General features: G+C 44.9%; 1 protein-coding gene and 1 long non-coding RNA gene across 3 annotated transcripts; one reads left to right on the forward strand and one right to left on the reverse strand.

Annotated features, from left to right (window-relative positions):
• The first annotated feature begins 238 nt into the window (after nucleotides 1-238).
• Nucleotides 239-7,100, forward strand: LOC123135687 (uncharacterized). 2 transcript variants are annotated; one of them, XR_006466131.1, is made up of 8 exons: nucleotides 239-511; nucleotides 1,110-1,322; nucleotides 1,985-2,184; nucleotides 2,342-2,449; nucleotides 2,528-2,567; nucleotides 2,709-2,767; nucleotides 6,037-6,134; nucleotides 6,491-7,100. It is a non-coding gene; the product is annotated as an uncharacterized lncRNA (long non-coding RNA). The 2 variants fall into 2 exon arrangements; XR_006466132.1 differs by having other exon boundaries at nucleotides 6,037-6,084.
• A 720-nt stretch (nucleotides 7,101-7,820) lies between these two features.
• On the reverse strand, nucleotides 7,821-11,020 carry LOC123138773 (protein trichome birefringence-like 12). The gene is made up of 4 exons (XM_044558653.1): nucleotides 10,425-11,020; nucleotides 9,044-9,181; nucleotides 8,416-8,665; nucleotides 7,821-8,323 (listed from the first exon to the last, which is right to left on the reverse strand). Exons 1-4 carry the CDS (start codon nucleotides 11,018-11,020, stop codon nucleotides 8,036-8,038), a joined length of 1,272 nt encoding a protein of 423 aa, XP_044414588.1. The 3' UTR covers nucleotides 7,821-8,035.
• Between the last annotated feature and the right edge of the window lie 613 nt (nucleotides 11,021-11,633).

The following is an 11,633-nucleotide window of genomic DNA, read 5'->3' on the forward strand; positions in this document are numbered from 1 at the left end:
CCTTCGCCGCCCCGGCTTTCCTCCCGTGGCCGTCAGACGCCGCCGGAGCCGCCCTACCCCACGCCCCGCCGGAGCCGCCCCCTTCACCGCGGGAGCCGCGGGCCGCTGGAGCCGTCCTTCGCCGCCCCGCCGCTCAGCTTGCCGGAGCCGCCCGCCACCATACGCCACACCCCGCCGGAGCCGCCCCCCTCGCCGCGGGAGCCGCGGGCCGCTGGAGCCGCCCTTCGCCGCCCCGCCACTCAGCTTGCCGGAGCCGCCCGCCGCCCTACGCCACGCCCCGCCGGAGCCGCCCCCTTCGCCGCGGGAGCCGCGGGCCGCTGGAACCGCCCTTCGCCGCCCCGCCGCTCAGCTTGCCGGAGCCGCCCGCCGCACCCCCTTGGCCACGGGAGCCGCGTGCCGCCGAGCCGTTCCTCCACGACCACCACAACCAAGGCAGGGAGCGCTGCTCCAACCTCCTCTGCTATGACTCCAAGTCTGACGACGCCCGCGACCAGGCGTGCTCCCCTCCATGGTACGAGGAACGCCGTATACATATTGGTTCAACAGTTTGTTGTGACGGAATTGTCGAAGTTTGTAGTATATTTGTATTTGCAAATTCTGTACTTTGTGGTTATATCCATGTAGTGAATTAGTTTGCCAAAAAAAATAGTGAATTTGATGTGCCAGACTCTTGTCAGTACCACTCAAACAGACTACATTTTGACCCCTTTTCGTTTTTCCCTTTGGCTCCAGCGACTTTGGCCATGTGCAGATAGTTCAGAAAGAAACACGAGCACAACGCTATCACTGAACTACTTCTACAACAGTATAAGATATACATATCCTTTAGCTATTGAACTATTTAGCAGTCAAAAAATGTTGAACTGTTTAGCTCCCGGACAATCAGTTTGACTTCATGTCCATATGTGACCAAATAGTTTTAGGCTGATAACTATCACTAGAACCAGCCTGAAATTTGACCTCTCATAACATGAAAAGAGCAGCACGTGGTCAGTTCCCCCCACCAGCTACCATCTGTCTCGGAAAAAGAGCAGCACGTGGTCAGTTCCCCCCACCAGCTACCATCTGTCTCGGATTTTGATTTTGACTTTTTGATTTTTTTTTTCTAGAGATTTCAGGATAGAAAGGGAGCTTTGGAGAGGGATCGCAAAGATCAAGGCTATTGTGTCAAGTACTGTGCTCAAAACGTCCATTGGGTGCATCCATCTCGCCCCAGTTCATCACCAACCACCGTGCAATTTACATCCACTGCGATCATGGATGACCCCGTGAGACATTGTCGTCAGTCCTATTCTTCTAGATACAATGGGTCAGCTAATACGGTATTTTGCTATGCTAATCACGCTTCCGTTTCATTAAATTCTCAGAACAATACTACTTGCTTTCTACTAATAGTGTTCTGTCCACTGCAAAAATAAGAATTATCGCAACATTTTCATGATCTATATTCCAGCTCTTAATATAACATTTGTTTCAGAAGCGGATAAGTGGTCAAGGGTCGTATATAAGAATACTGCAGGTCTAACTACACTCTTCTCAGCCTGGAAATTATTATGTGCTTGCTGACTTGCTTTGCTCACATTATCGCCAAAACTGTGAGCGGTCCTTGCATTTCTTGCGTATTCATTGACATACACACATGTAGTAAATGCGAAGTTATTTTGTCCTGATATGAACAAGCATGTTGATTAGTGCATTCAGTTTCCAGTAGTACAGAAGGAATCTCAATCCATGTTCATGTTAAAGAAAGCGGAGAGATGTTGTAGGTTGGAACTGTGCACGCTTGTTGATTTCTTGTTGCGACTTCTGTAGTTTGCCACATGTTTTTGTTCGAACTACATCTGAATTGTAGATCTGAAGTTTCATTTGCACACATCAACTTCAAACTGCTATAGAATTTTGTACCATACTGAGGTTCGTTTCAGTTCTGTTTTTGAGAATGGTTCGGTTCAGTTCACATAAGTCATTTGATGATATTTTTCAGCCATTACTATTTCTCCAATATTGTTCATGATCTCTTCGCCGCCCCTTGATGCCGGGCTTGGAGCTCACCTGGCCCGCATGGCCCCGCCGCCTCTCCCACGCCGTGTCTGCCCAGCAGTCGCACTAGGCCAAGATGAGGACAAAGTCAAACCCCAGACAGCGTAGGGACTGAAGCAACAATCTGTTCATTTCGGACACTTGGTAATTGACTAATGCTTCCTCTCTTGAATCAAAAAAATTCAGTTCAGCGAATTTTCAAGGATGCATTTGCATTCCCAATTAAACCTTTTGATGCCACCCTTCTTTCATCATAATGGAATTTGATTTCTCTGATAGAAGCTGAATTTGACATCTTCAGGGCCCAGAAATTAGGAGTTGAGGTTTGCCTCATTGAGAAGTACTGGCCGGGAGTTCACCTTCACAATCAACCAGTGATCCCTTGTACTACTTGAGGGATCAAGCCGAGGTACTTCTACTTTTCTATCCAAACAAGAAATTAGTGGGAAAAAAAGATACCTCTCATTCAGGTATATTATGAATACAGATTTGGCTGTCGGCTGTCGGCTTTTCCTATAGGGACAAAGGTTTGTGCGCATTCATGTTTTTGTTTTCAATCACATGCAAAATTCATGTCTTTATTAGTACTGAAAAATTCCCTGAGCATCCCTGTAGATTACATGGATTTATATAATTTGTCTAATGGGTTTATTTCTGTTGCTATGCAGCTCAACTGTTGAATGTTGATGGTGAATCGAAGATAGTGCTTATTCCAGTTGTAGTTGCGGTCAGTTTCCTTCCATTCCTTTTACCTGATAATTTATCTCTTCATTTTCTTTGGTATTCTATTTTATATGCAAATTCGTCAATGCGAGACTTGGACCATGAATTTGCTTCAGTTGCTTATTTTGTAGTAGTATACTCCTTTGTGACAATCAAGAATATGCTAGCCGTATTGCCAGCATTATATGTATATACTCCATATGGTAGTATATACTCTGAGAACTGGTGTATATACCTTATTTGTAAAATAGTTTGTATATACTTCTTGCTAACTACTCTGTATTATCATGGTGGGTTAAATAGTTTTTGGTCTTCTAACTCTCTAGGATAATTAGCATCTTTGTGGGCCTTTTTAGATTAAAATAACCTATTGATTTGATCAATAGAACAGATCTCTCTTTTAAATAGTGGTAGTTTCTCCAAAGTTCTACTAATTTAATTCATTATTTAGGTATCCAGATCCAATAGCCTTGCTGTTTATATCTTCTTCTAATAAATCAATTTACAGTGCCACAGTTAAAACAGATGCAAATTGATGTATTGCTCGAATTTCAATCCTGCACTTTATCTATGTTGCTTGCTCTGAACTCTGTAAAAGGTACATTGCACATGCTGTTCACCTCTTTCTGTACTTTGTTGGTTCTTCTTAACATTTGTGTTTTTCCTATAAGATGACGAAGAGTAATCCAGACAAAGTTCCACGAACGACTACGCATCGTTCCCCATTTACAGACATAACGAACTCGTCTACCATTGATAACGCAAATGTCACTACTAATAGTCAACAATTAGTTCAATAAAATTGCTTGGTTATTGGCACGGTGGTTGCATCACAGCTGCGAAATCTCCACTGGCGTAGGATACAAAGATAAGACGCTGGCAAGTGGCTGTACAGCTTATTCTTGTTTACTTGTCTCAGACACAGATGTGTATCGCTGTTAAAGGCTGTGACGACGTGCCGTGCTGATTGATCATTAGTTGGACGGGCCTGCTGGGGCTGAACATTTGACTTTTGACCAGAACAAGTGATCAGAAGCGCTTCCCCAATTGGCATCATCCTGCAGACAGCGTTTAGGATGAGCATCATCTTAGTGGCGCGCCGTTGTGGGAGGCGCATGCACTGTGGTGGGCCGCGGTGTGTACTACGTGGGAGACGCGAGGAAAATGCTCAATTCCTATTTTGAGTGAGTCCCACCCATGGAACCTCATAAGCCTAAGGCATTTAGACTAGATATCTGGATTGTTGGAACTCTGCCCACAGGATCGATCACATCAAAGTAGACGAAGAACACGCACACAAAAAACTTTGGCCAAAGGCACGTGTCGTGCCTCTCTTCTCTTTGTTGATTTTCTGTTTTCCACGGTGTTACAATCTCACGCAGCCGGACCTGTATTTATATACAGAACCAGCCGACCCAACTCTTAGTATTCCTATACGGACACAGCATACAAATCTATGAGGACTCTTGCCTAGACCTACTCGGACCCCTGACACGTACTGGACCTGGACTAGTATTACCAGGCGTACAAGCCAACTAGTACTACACCACGGCAGCCAGCTAACTTGCACCTAATTAGGACTAATCAAAACTAATTCACTCAAGATTACTGTAACAATCTCCCCTTAATCTTGACACTCCGCCTTCCGTGCTTCTCTGGTCTTGCCTCGTTGTAGATCACCCCTTGTCGCTCATCCGCTCGCACCACGACAAGTCAAATTGACGATCTTGATTGCTCGCAACAATCTCCCCTCCAATTTTGACTTGGCGAATTTACGGATCACCTCAAATATGTCTTGGACCACCCAGCCTCGCCAGTAACCTGTGGAACACACCACCCGGTGAACTTGACCATTCATCCTAGCGAGATACATGCCGACTCCTTGTGGATCGCACCACCCTGTGCACTACACCATGCACTCCAGCCTCATATAGAGACATGGCCTCATTGAAGAGACTCACCTTCACTGGTTTACCGCCCCCACATAGTTGAACTTGATCCTCTCGTCGAGACACACAGACGACCTGAGCTTCATCTTCAACGCCTCCTCACAGAGACGAGCACTTGGACATGACGACGACTGACGACCAACTGACCGACCGACCGACCGTGCTAACCCGCACGACTCCTTGACTCATCAAACTTTCCCGGATGACGATCTTCATGAGCTCCAGTGCCGCGCCTCGGCACCACCTCTCTCATCAACGATTTCCTTCCATCGTCTTGCCGACGACATCCTGCCGTCTCCCTCCTTGTCGCTCCGCCGAACGACGATCGCCCGATCCTCCTCGTCGCTGCACAACCCAGCGACAACATCGCCCGCCCCGAGGCACTAGTCGGGTCGCGACCCCGGGGCAAGCGCGGCTTCAAATCAACCTAGCTCTGATACCAATTGTTGGAACTCTGCCCACAGGATCGATCACATCAAAGTAGACGAAGAACACGCACACGAAAAACTTTGGCCAAAGGCACGTGTTGTGCCTCTCTTCTCTTTGTTGATTTTCTGTTTTCCACGGTGTTACAATCTCACGCAGCCGGACCTGTATTTATATACAAAACCAGCCGACCCAACTCTTAGTATTCCTATACGGACACAGCATACAAATCTATGAGGACTCTTGCCTAGACCTACTCGGACCCCTGACACGTACTGGACCTGGACTAGTATTACCAGGCGTACAAGCCAACTAGTACTACACCACGGCAGCCAGCTAACTTGCACCTAATTAGGACTAATCAAAACTAATTCACTCAAGATTACTGTAACATGGATTATGTGGTTGCCCACTTGATTTCTTCATTCACTGCAGTTGATGGTATGAGAAACAATATATGAAGACTTGGTTATTTCTTTCAGTTGAGACGTTCAGTGAGAATTTAGCACCGACATAATGAGAGAGGAATTCAGCCCTGAAGAAAGCACTGGCAAATGAACCGGCATATATTTCATCACTTGGTTCTTCTATCTATGAAGTAGTGTGAACCTGCATGCCAAGTTTCTTCTGCATGAGGCAGATATGCTATATTGCTATTTGAGATGTGATTCTCCTGTCCTTAGAAGCATGTTCTTTGTCCTAATTTTCTGTATGCTCTCTGTTCTTCAGAGATTATACTTAAAACAGTCTTGATTAGAACGATAATAATAAGTTATCCTTGGAAATCTGCTGATCGACAAAATGTAGTTTTCAGTAGCATGCCTGTTGATTACTAATTGCTACGGCATTTTATTTTCTGATACATCTAAAGCGTCCAATGTGATTTGCTTCACTGCAGAGTAATATGGATGAAGAACTGAGAGCAGCGTTTGGTCAAACGATTCAGGTAGGAAACTGGTTTTCGCAAATGCCCAAATCGTGGTAAAGGCAGTAAAGGTAAGTTAAGAATCTTTTGGTTACATACAGAATAAAGACTATATTTATGGTGAGTGATGCGGGAATTATTATGAATGTGATACAGATTCAGGCATAACCTTTGATTGGCTACAATTTATGTCGAAGATACAATGCAGAAGCATGATATGAATGTGTGCCAACTCAACAAGACTAAATGTTGCTCTATGAATCATTGTTTAAAGTGATTCAGTATCAGTTCATATCTTAAGATCATTGCACCATCAAGCATCTTCCTCGTAGCATGGGCTGTGGCCATTTTCTATAGAAAAATTATAGTAACCATGCATTTATGTTTCTGTAGTTTGATTTTAGCATTTGTTTCAATGAATTTGAAGGTACTGGCACAGCGGAGTTATTGTGGTATATGCCAGCATGTTTGACGCTGTCACACGAGCTGTTGATAACTCGATATGCTATGAGTTGTCCTTCTGATGAAGAACTTTTTACTTACATCTCAATTTTCATTGTGTCTGGAGGATAAATACTAATACTATCTCCTTTGATCTTTTGGCTGTCCCTCGGGCCATGAATGTTCCTACTGGGGTGAAGGAGAACATTCAGCTCATGAGGGGGCTTCACATGGTCGCCGATATCCAATGCCTTGATTGTCGTGAGGCGCTCGTGTGGAAGTGCAAGATGGACTACGAGGAATCACAGAAGTACAAGGAATGGAAGTTCATATTTGAGAAGGCAAATATTGTACATGAGAATTGGTAGTAAATAAAAAAGTCAACAATGTGCCAAAATGCTATTATGGAGATGTGAATTGTGATCCCTGCCTTTGTACATAGCAGTCACCTGTAAGTACCAATTTGTTGGTCGCACCATCTTATTTCGCGCCATAATTTACACTTTTGTTTTCTGTGGAGAGACAAATTTTGTTAATTTGTCTCGGAACCATTTTTTGTTCATAGCTGGTTGGCTTAAGAATGTTTGATCTTTTTGTTAAACATCAAATTAAGAAATGGATCAACTTCTTGCTGTAATTTCCATTGTTACCTTGTGTAGTTGTGATGTGTTTAATGACGAAAACAAGTGTATGGCCATATCTCTATGAAACCATAAATACATCAGGCCTAACTTGGTTGTGTATACTTTCCTTGACATCAGAAGCACTTGCTCCAGAAAAAAGGAAGCACTTATGCCACATGGCATGGGCTGTACGTCCACACTTAGAATTGAAAGATTTTCTGAAGTTTTACCCGGTACTAATTGCAATAGTTTTGTTAACAATGTCTGCACTGAACCTGACTTTCTTTTAGCTTGTTGATAGTGGTTCCCATGCTGAAAAGATGTTCCTTTCTGATGTTTTTTTCCATGTCGATTAGTTGTACGTATAGACAGTATTACCATACAATAAAATTTTAATTTGAATAAAAAATCTTATGATTTTTGTGTTTAAAATGGAGACGTGCGTTGCACGTGCAAGCTTACTAGTTCTTGATCAAATCCCAATTAGCTTTAAAGATAGCAGGGCCAAACCCATTCGGGCCTGGGCTGACATTATAATTCATGGCCCATAGCCCGTCACGGATTTCGCTCAAAGTGAAGGGACGCATAAGGCTAGCCGTGTCACAGGTTTCGCTGAAAGGTGATGTAACTTTGAAGAAATAATATGAAAAATCAAGATATTGGTCATGCAACACTCAACATTCAGTGGCCGTGAGCCGGGATTCACGTTCAAAATAGAAAGGAACATCAATTGGTATAACAAAGTCGGCTCGCCCTCCGGTGAATGATTTCATCTCTCCCTACCTTAGCTTTAGGATAAACATTTGGGGTCATGTTGTTCCAACTACCACGCTCAGCATGCCCTTGGTACCAACAGAACATCCACATGGTAGTCCTGATCATAATCCGATCTTCGATGCGACGCGACATCAACCTTTGCCCTGCTTGAAGTAGTGCAAGATCCGTGCGGCCAAGATATCGACCCACGTGTCCGGTACGCCAGGCAGGCACCAGTGCATGCAGTCCTGCCCCCAGACGGCCGCCTCGTCCTTCTTCTCGAGCCAGACAGCCGGATGGGCGTCAGCGCGGAACTCACTCATGTAGGTCAGGTTGAGCAGCAGGATGTCTGTGTCGACTAACGCTTCCCGGAGCAATGAGTTCACTAGTCTCGCGTCTTTGTTCACTCCCCCGAACCTCGGATCAAACCAGGAATCGAGCTGCACAGGATTTTAGGAGGGGGGGGGGGGTCTAAGACTCAAAATTTTGAAGAAGATGTCAGATCATGAAAAGCTTGGCCCTCAAAAAGTACCTCATGTTCTTGCAGGAGCCTGTTAGACACACAGCTGCCGTTGTGATCCCATTCGCCTCCGTCAAAGTGCCTTGGTGACTGCGTGCGCCACAGCTTCAGGGTTTTACTTGGGACCTCCCTTTTGATGTAGGAGCCCATACTTTTGAGGGCTACCTTCAGCCCATCAAAGATGCTGAGTGGAGGCTCAATTGGTTTTCCTCCTCGGTAGAAAACAAGGGGGGTCTCTTTTGGGAATTTATACGAACCCCACCTGATAAAGTTAGACAATCCATGATCAAACTGCAAATATAGCTTTCACATGATAAAGTAAACGTAGTACTGTATAAGACAGTACACATCACCAGACACTTTTTAACTTAGGGTTATTATGTCACATAATAAATAACATTTCAAGACTGAAATAAAGCTTTTTCTAGGCACAAACGGCTCAGCCTCCAAATGACTCCAACATAGAGAGTATGCAGTGTTAAAATTCGTTATCAAACAGAACTCATGAACAGTCTCAGTAGCCCTTGAACGAAGTTAAAGAAACAAAATTTCACCCTATGCTAGCCGCACATAAAAGAGGGGAACACAATAATAAAAGCATAGAGCAAATAACTTAAACCTAGATAACTTAAATACTTACCAGTGTCCAGTGTTGAAAATGAGCACGTCATAAAACTTGATGATATTTACCCAATCGTCAGCAGGAATGTCAACATCAACTCTGTAAGTTCCCTTTATTCCATCCTTCCGAGGTTCAGAATTCTCTACAGGCTGCCACCTTCGTATAATCGTATCATTAATTAGTTATCACCATGTGAGTTTTAATTAAGTATAAAAGTATAGAAGTAAGGATACACTCCTGTTGTGTCTAAAAGCACAAATGCATGCAGTATTGCAGTTGAAATGTCAGATGCTATCTGCTTAAGTCTAGCAAGTATGAGCTTCTAAATTATCGGCATAAACGTCCACATTACTGAAGTTTATACATCAGGAAAGTGACGAAAGTGTCTGCATCTTTAGCACAAGGATATATAAAATAACAAACGTAATCAAAGTAGGACGAAATACTAAAATATACTTAGAAATCATGAAACTAACTATGTGCCAGACAATAAAAATGCTTGGATGTTTCTATAGGTAGATCTCAGTCTCTTCATCAAAACGTAGAAATGACAAAAAGGTATTCTTGCGGATTATTATACTTCTGCCTCTAGAAACTATTTTTGTGGGTGTAGAACTCAAATCAATTAAAAAAACATGTGTTGCAACCTAAAATAAAAACGAAAGGAATAACGCGAGAATTCACTGCTCAGCGCTCAGCAGACAACACGACAGAATTGTACTCAACCGCAGAGAAAGCATGCAGAGCGTCACCACACCATTTGCTACGGAATAATTCCTGATTTCACAGAGAGCCGAACCACCATTTCGGTTAAGTTTCAGTCCTTTGCCCACTAATGATCGTGATTCATGAAGCCAGGCACAGATCATCCAAACCAAAATAACTAAAAGTGCAACTCGTCAATACTTTTAGAGGGTACTCCCTCCGTTTCAAAATAGATGACTCAACTTTGTATAAAGTTAGTACAAAGTTGAGTCATTTATTTTGAAACGGAGGGAGTGAAAAATATGCATCACCCAAATCATTTCCTGAGAATATCCCAGAACTACGCATTGTTTACTCATGCTCCCGACATCTCACATTACAGTAACCGCCCCTGATTTACCAAGGATCCTCCATTTTACATACATTCTACTTATATCATAAACAATTAAACCAAGCAAATTGAATTCCTATAAGCAGCTATGGACACCATATAATTCTATGCTTGTGGCTAGCTATCATCTAATGAAAATTAACTATGTCTTATCTAGGTGACCTGAGCGTGTATTTTAAGTTTTTCCCTTTTATTTTTTCTCATTTCATTTTTTGTTTCTCGACATTTTTATTTTATTAAAAAACATAAATGTAGTTGCGCGTAGCCCGTGGCCGTGGACATGCAGTTGCACACAGGACTCACGTGTACTTGGCGAGGAGCACGGCGCGGTGGTACCCGACGACGACGTCCTCTCGGGGGAAGTGACCGCCCCGGCACGCGCCGCGCCGCTTCCACTCCCGCACGCCGGCGTCGCCCGCCCGGAGCGCGCAGAGCAGCGCGATGGCCATGTTCTCCGACAGCGAGTCCCCCACGAACCCGATCCGGCGCCCCCTGGTCGCCGCGAGGAACGCGGCGGGGTCGACCCTCGGGACGACGGCGCCGGAGCCGCAGCGGGAGGGGGCCCAGGAGAACGCGGCGACCGGGGCACGGCCGTTGCGGAGGCAGTTCCAGCTTTTGTGGTGGAAGGGGCAGGACTGGTTGTAGAGGGCAGGCGGCGGGGGAGACGGGGTCGGGACCCAGCGTCCGGCGGTGGCGTCGGCGGGGGCGGCGCCGCAGAGGATGTTGGGGTGCGGCGGGGGCAGGGGTGGGGAGGAGGGGAAGAAGAGGAGAAGAATAATGAGAGTTACTGGGAGGAGGAGCAGCAGCAGAGGCAGGCGGAGGGCCGTCTCCGGCCAGCGATCCCCCGGCAGCCAGGCGGATGGGAAGGAGGGGAGAGCTTTCACGAGAGAATTATCCATTACCCAACGCATGGGAGAGATGAAATTTGTTTCCTTTTATATATCCTTAGATTTTGTTTTTCTTCACATGAGTTAATCGTTTTTGATATGGTTTAATAGTAGCTTTCTTTTCTTTTTGCGCATGGTTTTAATAGCTTTCCATAGAATTTATGTGAGGTTTTAATAGCTTTCCATAGAATTTATGTGAGGTTTTAATAGCTTTCTTTTCTTTTAATAGTTTGATTGGTCTTTTTTCCAACTGCATTATATTACAATGATTTTCAATCCATCGATATGCTCACACATGGACAACATCCATGATTTGCTCCCAAAAAATTGGCAGGAGCACTGCCCTTTATATGGCCAGTGATAGGTGCTGGCCAGCCGGCCCAAATTTGGGTGGTCACCGAGCGTGCGTCCGATTTGGCAGCATCCAACCGTTCGATCCCCCGCGTCGTGCGTCGTCTTCCTCCCTCTCGGTCGTCTCTCCCAAAACAACAAAGTAAAAATACATGGCGGCCGCCCGTCCCCAGTCGGCCTTGCACGTTTTGCCTTGCCATCGATGCTCGCCGCCGGCGCTCACCATCGCCAAATAGCAGCAAAAAAAAAAAGTCAGCACAACAGTTTTTTGTCA

Source organism: Triticum aestivum, chromosome 6B (genome assembly GCF_018294505.1).
Source record: "Triticum aestivum cultivar Chinese Spring chromosome 6B, IWGSC CS RefSeq v2.1, whole genome shotgun sequence".
Lineage (NCBI taxonomy): Eukaryota > Viridiplantae > Streptophyta > Magnoliopsida > Poales > Poaceae > Triticum > Triticum aestivum.

Bases quoted from the DNA above. Each gene is read 5' to 3' on its own strand.
- LOC123138773 (XM_044558653.1), bottom strand. From the start codon at position 11,020: ATGGATAATTCTCTCGTGAAAGCTCTCCCCTCCTTCCCATCCGCCTGG. The intron at 9,182-10,424 runs GTGAGTCCTGTG...GATTATACGAAG, and splicing joins GTGCTCCTCGCCAAGTACAC to GTGGCAGCCTGTAGAGAATT. The intron at 8,666-9,043 runs GTAAGTATTTAA...TAACTTTATCAG, and splicing joins ATTTTCAACACTGGACACTG to GTGGGGTTCGTATAAATTCC.